The 11,810-nt window shown below is 41.4% G+C and overlaps 2 protein-coding genes across 2 annotated transcripts; one reads left to right on the top strand and one right to left on the bottom strand.

The window, feature by feature from the left end:
- The first annotated feature begins 426 nt into the window (after positions 1-426).
- On the top strand, positions 427-2,704 carry LOC119722512 (apolipoprotein D-like). The gene is made up of 3 exons (XM_038192669.1): positions 427-776; positions 1,148-1,351; positions 2,217-2,704. Exons 1-3 carry the CDS (start codon positions 644-646, stop codon positions 2,450-2,452), a joined length of 573 nt encoding a protein of 190 aa, XP_038048597.1. The 5' UTR covers positions 427-643; the 3' UTR covers positions 2,453-2,704.
- Positions 2,705-3,066: 362 nt separating this feature from the next.
- LOC119722511 (angiotensin-converting enzyme-like) lies at positions 3,067-11,170 on the bottom strand. The gene is made up of 13 exons (XM_038192668.1): positions 10,839-11,170; positions 9,355-9,510; positions 9,038-9,131; positions 8,665-8,808; positions 8,205-8,393; positions 7,957-8,054; positions 7,598-7,770; positions 6,881-7,119; positions 6,442-6,586; positions 5,968-6,066; positions 4,940-5,062; positions 4,575-4,735; positions 3,067-4,333 (listed from the first exon to the last, which is right to left on the bottom strand). The coding sequence occupies exons 1-13, from the start codon at positions 11,049-11,051 to the stop codon at positions 4,257-4,259; spliced, it is 1,911 nt and encodes a 636-aa protein (XP_038048596.1). The 5' UTR covers positions 11,052-11,170; the 3' UTR covers positions 3,067-4,256.
- Positions 11,171-11,810: the final 640 nt, after the last annotated feature.

Genomic DNA, 11,810 nt, shown 5'->3' with positions numbered 1-11,810 from the left:
GTGTTTATGTTCGTCTTTATGCTGCCAACTTTAATTGCAACAGATCAATGGTTCTATACTGTCAAAATTTGCCTGTGGTCAGAACGTCCCATGTAATGCTGACACATATTTTTTTCCGAGAATTTCTTAAAAACCAATCGGTAAACTTGTGCAAGATACTAGAGGCCTCCAAGGTTTTAATTCCCAGCATTATACAACCATAGGGCAAGGAACAGACATAATCCACATTCCCTACCTTTATTCATGTTACTCCCAGATACAAAGCCGACTTTTCAAGGCACAAACGTAAATATTGGCTAAATAACGGCAACCAGACGGATTATTATTTCTCAACAAAACCTACATGACGTAATGATTGCTTACTGCTAGCATGGAGAAATAAAACATTTCTCCATGCTGCTAGCGATGTACCAAGCACTGCATGGCAAGAACTTGTCTGTCAGCAAACAGGCGGTACCTAAATGCAAATCTTTCCTCCCGCGCCGAGCAACACACAGCAAAACTTCTCTGAAAATTTCACAACCCATTGAGTCTGCAGATAAGCCGAGTCTGCAAACAAAGAAACACGAGAATATAAGACCGCTGAAAGGCGAGGTTTCTCATCATACCGAGCTAAGACTTCAGCGCCGTACTTCTGATCAAAATGAAGAGCTCTACCGTGTTCGTTGGGCTGCTGTTCGCCGTGTTTGCCGCCTGCTGCCAGGCGCAAGTCTTCTCCTGGGGTAACTGCCCAAGAGTGCAAGTGAAGGAAGACTTCAACGCCACCAAGTATTTCGGTAAGAAACGATTTATATCGTCCATATTCCAGCTCACAAGCAGAATAATACGACGCGGACAAGACCTAAACCGACATGCAGTATTAGTACCGTAACAGTTTGTTTCCACTGGGAGATCCCTACTTAAATTGATCTGAATTATGTGAATACTGTCATTAAATTGTCTAAAAAAAAATCCAAGAATTTTCTTTCAGTATACAAAAAAATCTGAATACCTGGTCCTCAAAATAGTTAAGTACCCCTCTGAAACTATTGTCCCCCCCCCCCCAATAAACATCACAGTATCAAACCTATAATCACTACATGTGTATTTGGGGGAAAAACTGCATCATGATCATAATAATGGTCGATATTTCCTCCTGATTCTGTAGGAAAATGGTATGAGATTATGCGCTTCAACAAGACATCATTCGAGGAAGGAACTCGCTGCATCTACGCCGTGTACTCCAACGGCACGCGGCCCGGTACAGTGGGCGTGCGGAACGCCGCCCTGCGAGGCACAGAGGTGGAAACGGCCGAGGGGTACGCCTACGCCCCGGACCCCACCCAGCCCGGCAAACTCAAAGTCAGGCTCTGTAAGTATTCTTGCAAAAATAGAACAAGATCGTTGAACCACATTGTTTTATTTAACATTCAGTTCTGTGTGCTTGTATTATATAGTTAGGAATAAAGGGGTGGGCATATGGGCGTGCCTCCCCGGCTCGAGGCCAGAGCCCCCTCGAGCCTCACCCCGGCGCAGAATTTTGAGGAATTAAAAAAATGAGCTATTATTGCTCAAGCCCTAATGAGTGGTCCTCTCGTGAAAAAATTGAATCCCTATGTGCCTCCCATAAATTGGAACCTGGTTTAATTAATTAACACCAGTGGTTAGGAAAGAATTTTAGAAACGAGTACACAGTAAATACTTTGAAGGCTATCGTTCACTTATACTTAAGCCAAACAACTTTTTATTTTGACGTTTCTATGAGCTGTGTGGGTATAAAGTCATGATCCATTATGCAAACACTCTTCATTTTCATACGTCAACTTTGCCTAGCCTTCGAAAAACACGTTTGGTCTTTTTCGACCATGAAAGCCCTGATTCATGGCTTTTAGCATTATCCTGCTATTGAGGGCGTGGCGGCAGAACCTCTAGTCTGAGTATTACCCGTAATCCACGGAGCAAGTCTCCTGATAATGGAGTAGGCTTGGGCCATAAAATATTGGGATCTCGTCCCGCACAAGAAGACAAAGTACAAATGTAGGCCCTATCTCAAATCGTTGACAAAACTTACTTTACGGGCTTCGTTTTCGCATATGGGTGCAAAGGGGGCATCCAAACAAGGCTATGTTGCCCCCCCCCTCCCCATCTTAGGTATACATCACTAATGCGCTAGGCCTTCAATAATTCAGTGAATTAATGTTATTTTATTTTATATTTATTTCAAATAACAAAAATAGCTGAGTCGTGGTTCGCCGGCAACTACTGGGTTTTGGACACCGACTACCGTTCCTACGCCATGGTTCACTCCTGCACCGGATTCTGGCTGTTCAATTTCCAGCTGAACTGGCTCCTGAGCCCCATCCGGAACGTCACCAGCGACGTGGTGGAAAGCGCCCTCCAGCGGTTCGAGACCTCTGGCATCGACATCTCCAACTTCATCCGTGCCAATCAGACACGTTGTCCTGACTTTTAAAGTTGTAGGCGTGGGCACAAAACGCTCTACAAAAGTTTTTTGAATGATTTTCTGAGCAGAAATTTGATAAAAAACTACCTATTTGTTATTTTTTTTGGCAAGAAAGAGCAATTGGTTAATTCAAACTTAATACAAATTTCCCCACATTTCAAAAACCACCTTAACAAAAAGGGGAGAAATGAGAAAGGTAGAAATAATGAGAACATGTTATTTTGAGCGAGAAGGATAAGAACGTATAGGCCTATTAGGCCACAAAAAAAAATAAGTCGGTCTCTGGTCAGCGCGCGCGTCGATTTTAATCATGCGCGTCGATCTTTTTTTTTTACAAAATGTTCCGCAGTAGCTCCAACAGCGCCCTCTATTTCCTCACCTCCTCATTTTTTTTTAACCAAAGAGCACCAAGGAATGGGAAATTGCACCAAGGCAAATGATCGAAAGCACCAAGGCAAATTATGGAGGACACCAATGTACATGAGGACACAAAAAAAGCAAAATAGTACCCACCTTGTCTGTACAATCCAAGCTTGAAAAAAAAAAAAAAAAAGCCCCCCCCCCAAAAAAAAGCCGCGTGGCCGCGTCAATTCCGGAACTTTGGTCTGACCAGAGACCGAATATTTTTTTTTTTGGCCTTATACTCGGTTGTTCTTACTATGAGCGTCAAATAAAGCATATACACTGAAAAGATTTTGTGAGTGACACATAATTTATTTTACGGCATTCGAGAAAAGGCATTGCAACATTAAAGGCAGATAATGGAGACTAGATAAGACACTGTTTAGGTTTAGAGTAATTTTACTGGTTTTTTTCAAATGATAAATCTTACTTATTTTAAGGTTTATGAAGGTAATGCATTAACTTTAAAGCGTCGATCCATGAAAAGCGACATTGGTTTGGCGCCCTCTGTTGACAGTTAAGCCCATTGCACTAGGGGAAAAAGAGCCCCAAACTTGGGTAAACTTTGGCATATTGCCAGTTCGACCTTTGGCTTAAATCAGCTCCAGGATTTTAGGTCCCAGCTGAGGCCCTTCTGCTCAACAGAGCCTCGAATTTCTGACACATAGTAACCGAAGTATTTTCATTTAGTTCGAACTGGAGCACCGTAAGCCGGGGATGAAGCCGGAATGCAGACGAGAATTGGAAAATGGCCAAAAAACGAAAGCTAAAGTGTAGAAACACCTGTCGACCATAATGCCTACGGGATTAAAGCAGATCTAGTGGAATCATCGTGGATTTAGAATGAAGGAAGGAAGAAGATACCGGTCGAGAATAACATTTAAAAAACCCATAAGGTTAACCTGTCAAAACCAATTCAATGTAATTCGCACTGCATTGATACAACTCCCTTTAAATTACAGATAGTTACACTGCGATCGTATTAAGGCATACGCCTATCTTACTATACTGCAAGAATCGGGTCGGTCCCATGCAGGGCCATACAACTTATCTGGTTCGGTTTATTTCATACCAGGGATCGAGCAAAAAATCCAAGAGGTATTTAGAGAACTATTTGGATTAAAAAAGTCTCGGGACAAAAATTTGGAAGCCAATTTTAAGTAAAGACGTAGGCCTACGTACAGTTAGTTTGTCATTGAACGCCAAATTGTACCATTTCCCGCTAAAATCTGGTCAAGAGCTGAGAACCTGGATGCGTTCCAACAACATTACTCCGTTAATGCGCACCTGGGATGATGAATCAACGTTTCGATCTGTGCCGAATTTCCTGCTCTGTCAGCGGGACAAGTATAATTCCTTTCCGTGGGTTTACCGTGCGATGGGGAAATGACTAGGCCGTGAATAGGTACGATTAGACGGCATATGTTGCCACCAACATGCACGCTAGCAGAAGTGTCAACGACATGCTATAAACCACACCTCCAGAGTCTGCAAAAAAGAATAAATAAACATACTTTATATTTTAAGCTTTTGCATCTTCCAACAGTAACTAGCTTTCCCGACCAAAATTCAAATACACTTCTTATATAAAGCCTATTAATTACCTTAATTAATTATTAACTAGCATGGGTTGAAGAACTTGTTGCATTTCTTATAGAAAAGTGCTCAAATAAGTTTTTTTAAATCTGCCAATGGCACGATCGGATTCATATCTTATAGTGAGACCTACCCCATCCGATCGTCTCTCCGTTCTTCCTATTGGTCTCTTCCAACCACGTCATCAATGGCGCAAAGTAGTCGTTGATGGCGTCGGCTGACATTGACCTTTGACCCGTAATGGCTTCCATTGCGTCTGGCCACGGCTTGCTAGAGCCCAACTTCAACATGTGGCTTCAAAAAGAGAACGACAAAAATAAGCAGAAATTATAAAACATAAATGCATCATAATAAAAACAACATGTGATGAAAGTGGCATGTTAAAAATGCACGAAACGAATGCTGAAGGCCAGTGTGCCAATGATATAGTTTAAAACTTTGCAACACTAAATGATAGTTGTTTTAAGAATTTCCGTGCTGTCACAGTACAATGCTTACGCCAGTTTGTCTCCAGCCGCCGTGGATTTGTAGATATCACACCGGTGGAGCGGCCCAGTGTGCCCGGCAGCATCGCAGAGACCTTTGTGGAACTGGAATTGGATGATGGTTCGTATGAAATATCTAAGGAATAAGAATATGGAAAAGATTTTCACTTGTTTAAGACACCACAACCAATCAACAGATAATTCAATTCAAAACAACAGGTTTATTTCACGAGTTGTGGTATGGATAACATACCACATGGAGTACATGTATATCGTTTTTGTTCCATTCAAATTCGGATTGCATTTTTTTTTCGCGCTTGTTGTTTTGGTTGTAGGCCTATTACATTTAATGTTTAACACTTTAGTTTTGACATATCAAAGGTGTATTTAAGACAACACGACATATCAATAAGCAGAAGTTTTATACAACAGGTATTTCTTCATTTATCGTCTGGACAACGAGTGTATTGTTTTTGTTCAATTAATGTTGACATCAGCTGGGCAGGTGTTCCTTGTGTTGACAATAATCCTTTACGTTGGTGGCCATTTTGTTTCGCAATTCACTAGGCCTACCTGGAGACACGTGTATATTAGGGAACAAAAGATTGTATACGTCTCCACTGGGCCTTGGTGAATACGTCTCCACAAAGTTATGCACGAAATAGATTTATGGATTTTACTCAAAAAAACATAGCAGGAATTTCCAAGGTGTGTTGAATGTGATCAGTCGCAAATTGAAGTGTTTTATGTAAAGGATACTAAGTCCGAATTTCAGCCCAGGAAATTAACTCTGGTTAAAATAGGAGCATTTTGAAAGTAGATTTTCACATTCCAAATTTTTAGTACACGAGAACAAAGAGATGGCTCCACAATGATACAAATTCCAGTATGCGTGTTTGTGTAGCGCGTCCACTTTTGAAAGAAAATGTTAATAGTTGGCAAAGGAGTGCGGATAATGCTCTTTATTTTGAGGCAAGCGTTCCATAAAGATCTTCAAAAGAATGTCTCGCAAATCTGTATTCCAGAAATAGATATGTTTACCTGAGAAAGGAGTAGTCAACGAGAATGTGAAACATGGCGCCAGGTTCGAAATCTTCCTCAGTTCGATCCACAGGCGCCTTGACACCGACAAGATCATGTCTTGAAAAGGAACAAAATGTCAAAGAAATACAACCATTTCGTCATGACGAGCCTCTTTTTCAATTTGCATAAACTTCACTATTGACAAAAGTGCTATATCCCCGCTATATCCCCGCTATATCCCTTAAAGGCCAGAGACTTGCTGGAACATTCACGACATTTTTGGGTGTGGCAAAATTAGCCAAATCATTACGTCCAATATTATGCAACAAACGTCTTTCAATTTTACACAATTTGTATGGAACTATTTTTGTGGTCACTCAAAGGGTGCATAGACCGTGCACTATTGACCTCATGGGAAGTCAATCAGAGTTTTTCTCAGCACAATTGTTTTTTTTTATTGACATATTTGAGTTTTTTTTTAAATTAACATACTTGAGCTGCCACCACCGTTCGTTCCATTTGCCCTGCTCCACCGTACCGGCAAACGCGTCCCATCGCCACTGTTCTAATGCCAAGCTGAACGGTAGAGTACCGATGGTGTTCAGTGAAGTTTTCAGAAGAAAGTTGATGTCCGTTTCTGGAAACAAAAATCAAAGACAATTTCGTTGTGTTCAATCCCGTCTTAAACTTTTTAGTGGCTATGAAAAATAGTTCACTTTTTAATGTCGAACCAAAACTTTACGACAGTTAGTGGGGTGGCGGTATACAGGCCAATTTCGCAGTGACACCTAGCTCGCGTGCAGATTGAACGCGCACTTCAATGCTCCTTCAACCAATAGCCTTGCTAAATGCGCGCGCCTCAACTTCAGAAGCGCGCACAACATGCGTGCAAGCGCACGTGATACCACCTAGACCACGCCTATTCACTCACCTTGACTATCAACCTCGCCCATGGTGTCGTTCAACAGCCCAACATCCGGGTGTGACAGGTGAGTGGGCGTGGCTACCGACAAGGTAATGACCTCCCCAACTGCCTCATGGAAGGCACGATTGGCTCCATCACGGAAGGACGTGGGCAAGTCAGCGTACTGTAGGTAGTACTGTATATGCCCCATCTCATGATGAACAATCTGGAAATACTCCATGTTCACCTCTGTACACATCTTTATTCTGCCAAAAGAAAGAATATTTTACTTCTTAAACAAAAACATGAACCACTCCCAACATTAACCAACTATAGTCCCGCCAATATATAGACGCTTCTTGTCTGTTAATCAATCAGTGCGCGTTAACCAATAAGATCACGAATCTTGATCAGGTGATCACAATAGCTCGGAGAAACTCGGTCAGATGCATTGTGAGAAAAATACATGTGTAATTTATGAACACGGCACAAAATAATGGCCGAAATAATGGTCTATAATCAGCGAGCTATATAGAAATTTGTCAAACATTGATAAAGGAGCCGCTTGCGGTTGTTTGCATTATACAAATATAACATGGTTTGAGGGTCACGAATATGTATGAGGTATAGTAATGTTATTTGTTTGTTGGAGCCTCTTGCTGTTGTTTACATTACTTGTTTGTATGTCATCGGTTTTCTGTCACTGTCATTGTCGTCGTGTCATTGTTTGTTGACAACATTTACCTGACATCCTGTTCGTTGCCCATGTCCCAAGCGGAGGGGTGGCACACCACCTCCCGACCATCGGAGGGTTTCTCCAGCATGGAGTAGTTCCAGAACTTCTGGTTGACTCTCTTGAGTCCGCAAGACGCGAAGAAATCGTCGGCAAGTTGGAACATTCGCAGTGGGGTAAATCCCTGCCGGAGTGATCGGGAAAAATATTTATTTTAAAAATAAAAAAAATCAAATGAAGTTGACTTTTAAAAATAACGATGGGGATATCATAAACAGGGCTTCATTTACAAAACAACACAAAATGCATTCAGTTTCGTTTAATCATGTCGTCACTTGTGGGTATGTGTCTTTACTTTGATCATTGTTACCTTGGCAACCATAGTGTCAGTGACGTCAATATCTGGTGTGTCCGGATAAGGCAACACCTGTTTATAAATGTTGCCCCAAAAGCGCCCCCACATGTCACCTGTAAAACAAAACCAAGAAAAATCGTCACTTTGCGATTTACTTCCATTACCAGCTGCTCTAAAATTTGATTTCAGATGGACATTATTTTTCCCGTTGTACACAATAAAAGAATAGGGGGTGGGGTCATTGTTCCTTTATCGCACGATACCTAATAGGTTAGATGGAATACGCCCCTTGATGTCAACTTTATCCCCATGGGTTTTGTGCATGATTCCCCGGACGTAGGCATGGAGTTGCTTGTACAGCGGGAGGATGTCGTTGTATAATTTGTAAGCTTGCCCAACTAAATCCTCGACCTCGTAGTATGAACGCCAGTACGCTCCTGTATCGGGATATCCTGTAAAAATAAAAATAAATTAACAATAAAGAGTAAACAAAAACAAATTTTAACTATTTTCCCCTCATGTTCCATACGCACCCTCACCAAAATGGATCTGTCCCATACGTGGTTGGACTAGTTCCGCCCCGACGTCAAAGCGATAGTGAGGAACCGGGAACCAGTCTATTGCGTGACCTCTGCAAAATGATTGGCGCAAAGTAGTGTTAAACGCGTGACGTTGCGCCAATCAGATTGCAGATGCCTGAATAGTGGGCTGGCCCAGACTTACCATTGAGACGAGCTGCTTCATTGCTAAGTTCAATATAACGGGCATACAGAGGTTTGTTGGGAACGCCAACTCGGTCCCGAAATCCTTCCCATGCCCAGACCAGCTCATTCCAATCTCGGGAATTGGCCATTACTCGAGTCAACCCTAAAATAGTGAGAAAAAAAACAGGGGGAAAAATAATCGTCATTAAAACCAATAAACAGCACTCAGTACCGGTATTATATCTTCCATCATCAGACTGCCCATGATCCTCTATCTGTACGTTTCCTTTGGTGATTTCTGAGCTGAAGGGCCTAAACATTGCTCTGAAAAACTCTTGGGTTCATTTCAGTAAAGAGTTCGAATTATCTGAAAATAAAAACAACTTTTTTACCAGGTTCAAGTTGCAGACATACGCTCGCATTCTCCGGCCGGCATACCGTGCCAGTGCTGTAGTTATCGGTCATAGAATTGATCAATTCATTCAACTGTATAGCAGGAGAGATGAAAATCAAAGATTTGTTTGTGAAAATTTGAAACAAAAGAGGGTAACAAAAATCCAAAATATATAGAAGAATGTAAATCAAAAAAGATGGGGAAAATTGATGATTGTCAATATAGAGGGGCAACCCTTTAAACCAATCATGACGGTGGTCCGTTACGGGAACAGGTGAGCTTGTAATTTACAATTAAAATTAGAGAGTTAATAACCTCTTCCACTTTGGCCGAATCGAGCGCCGCCGTCCCAATGTCACGTATCTTGCTCAGTCGTCGTCTGACGTCATCGGGGAAAGTTGTATCGTCGAAACGGCTGGCGTTCTGTCCCGCTTCATTGATAAACGCCGCGTACACCAAATTCGCTTCCACCTTTCCCAAAACATATGGGTCAAAATAACAACTGTTTTAAAACTCACAGACTTTAAATTATCAAGAAAGAAAGAATACATCTAGAACGTTTCTTTTGTTGAGCGAGATTTTATAAATGTTGTTTTCAATTGATGCACATTTTAAGAAGGAATAGTTATGTCCTTGTTATTGGGTACAGATACTATTGCAAACTACTTTGCAGGAAACAGTATTGGTCCGTGTGTAATGATAATTCTGACCTCGAAAAGCAGTGTGACTTCACCGAGTTAGTCATCAGTCCAGTTAGTCATGCTGCGTACATATTCATTAGGGCTGATTTGAAACCATGCATGTCTTGGAGTATCCAGGTATTTTCCCCCACGGGATCGTCAAATTTAGTACCGAAGCCAGGAGTTCAGGTTGACGCAGTGGTTAGGCTTTCCTCGCCTTCCACGAACCACTATGACCCGGGTTTGATTCCTTCCCAGACCACATGTGGATTGGGTTTTCAGTCCCTGCCTGATTCCGTGGGTTTTCCCATCAGAATATTCTTCTGGGGTTTTCCTCCCACCTGCTAAAACTGCAATTTCTTCTCCTTGTCTCCTCTCTACAGGTTTCTTCAGGCTTTCGAGCCACAGTGCCCAGTGCACTGTTGAGGAATCCTTGGTTTCATTATAGAAAGAAATAACATAAATTAACAGACTAAATAAATTTCAAGTTCCGGAATATATTGAAGTCATCAATCTTGGATAACAGTATATCTGGAACACTAAAACCGCCGAGAGTGTCACGTGTTGGTCCTCTTGGAAAAAGTTCCCTCCTTATTTCGTTTGCAGGACAAACTTCGTTGAAATTATTTTTTCAGCAGAGCGCTGTCAGTACTAGTGACATAAATCGATGGAGAAAGGTGATTATTTCCTTTTCCCAAGGAAAATTTGAATAATATATCTTATGGCCTCCCTCAAACGTCTACAACCAAAACAAACTTGTGAGGGTAAAATCTTTTCTAGAGTTGCAGACATTCAATTGGCAACCTTTCACAAGATGGCAATTTTGAATTTCTCAATCATGAGAAAAATTCTCAAGCCTTGCGAGTTTTTGGCGCCGGTGTGAAAAAGGTTTCAGCCGACCTCGGACTATATGGACTATAGGCTACACTACCACGGATTTTCTCGCACTTGGGTTGAAAAAGATGACTGTACTGCCAGGCTTTTGCCCCTTGAATGAAATCTTACGTAACTACTCAGAAACGGTGCTAATATAGAGTCCTGGTTTTTGCTAGTTTGACCTCGCTTTCGTTACGTTTCAATATGACGGTATGCAAAAAAAAAAAGCTAAAATACACCCACCTCCTTCTGCTCGTTGTGATCCGAGATATTGGTGGAAAACTCCCAGCCAGCTAGAGTGGCTTCATACTCCAGCACCGATAAACTCTCGTTGTAGCTGGCTAAGAACTCCCTAGCCTGGTTCAAATCAGTAATAAGTTCCTGATGGTGATCCCCGCCTCCATGAGCAGTCGATACAGCTGGGAAAATCACGAGGAGAAGAACAAACGACCACATTTTGGTCACAAATTGGGACTAAAGTTCGCACGCTTGTCGTTTAGTGGATGCAATAAGACGAACTGTGCCTGGCTGAGCTTGCCAGATGTTTTGCCTTTTGATTCCACGGTCGAGTCATCATTACCAGACGTCATGCTAACATCCCCGCACTCATAGGTCAAGGCTGGTCGTACGAGTCTTATAAATTATTGGATGCATTAAAGAGATTTGAGGCTGGGTCCTTTCTAGATGCTTAGTCAAGGTCTTTCAAGTATGGTGGCTGGCCCCTAAGTTGTTTATCCCAAAGCGTTTGTCTAGCTTAACCCAGCTGACTTAAAACATGGTACCGATTCCTTTTTAAATAAATAAACAAAAAGTTCCATGAAATTTTTATATTGGAGGACCGAAAGTGAATCAACTAAACCTAGAATTTTATCATGATTTATGCATTTGGGTTATTGACATGCTTATCAGGTATTGACTGGATAACTGATCATCAATAATAAAACTTATCAGTTATCGATAGTTAATGCACAGAGAATGGGCCAATTAGAACAATGATTGGCACTGATTAACTGATTGATCAATTGATGATCTATTTGATTGCTGATTGATTGACTTATTGGTTGATTGATCGATCAATTGATGATCTGTTTGATTGCTGATTGATTGATTAATTGATTGACTAATTGATTGACTGATCAATTGGCTGATTTGCTTAATATTAATTACATTAATTGAGTGTATAATTAGCATATGATTGCTGATTGATTGATTAAT

Source organism: Patiria miniata, unplaced genomic scaffold, assembly GCF_015706575.1.
Source record: "Patiria miniata isolate m_02_andy unplaced genomic scaffold, ASM1570657v1 HiC_scaffold_15, whole genome shotgun sequence".
NCBI classification, from domain to species: Eukaryota; Metazoa; Echinodermata; class Asteroidea; order Valvatida; family Asterinidae; genus Patiria; species Patiria miniata.
Note: the sequence above shows the minus strand (reverse complement) of the source record. Positions and strands in the feature narration are given on the sequence as shown.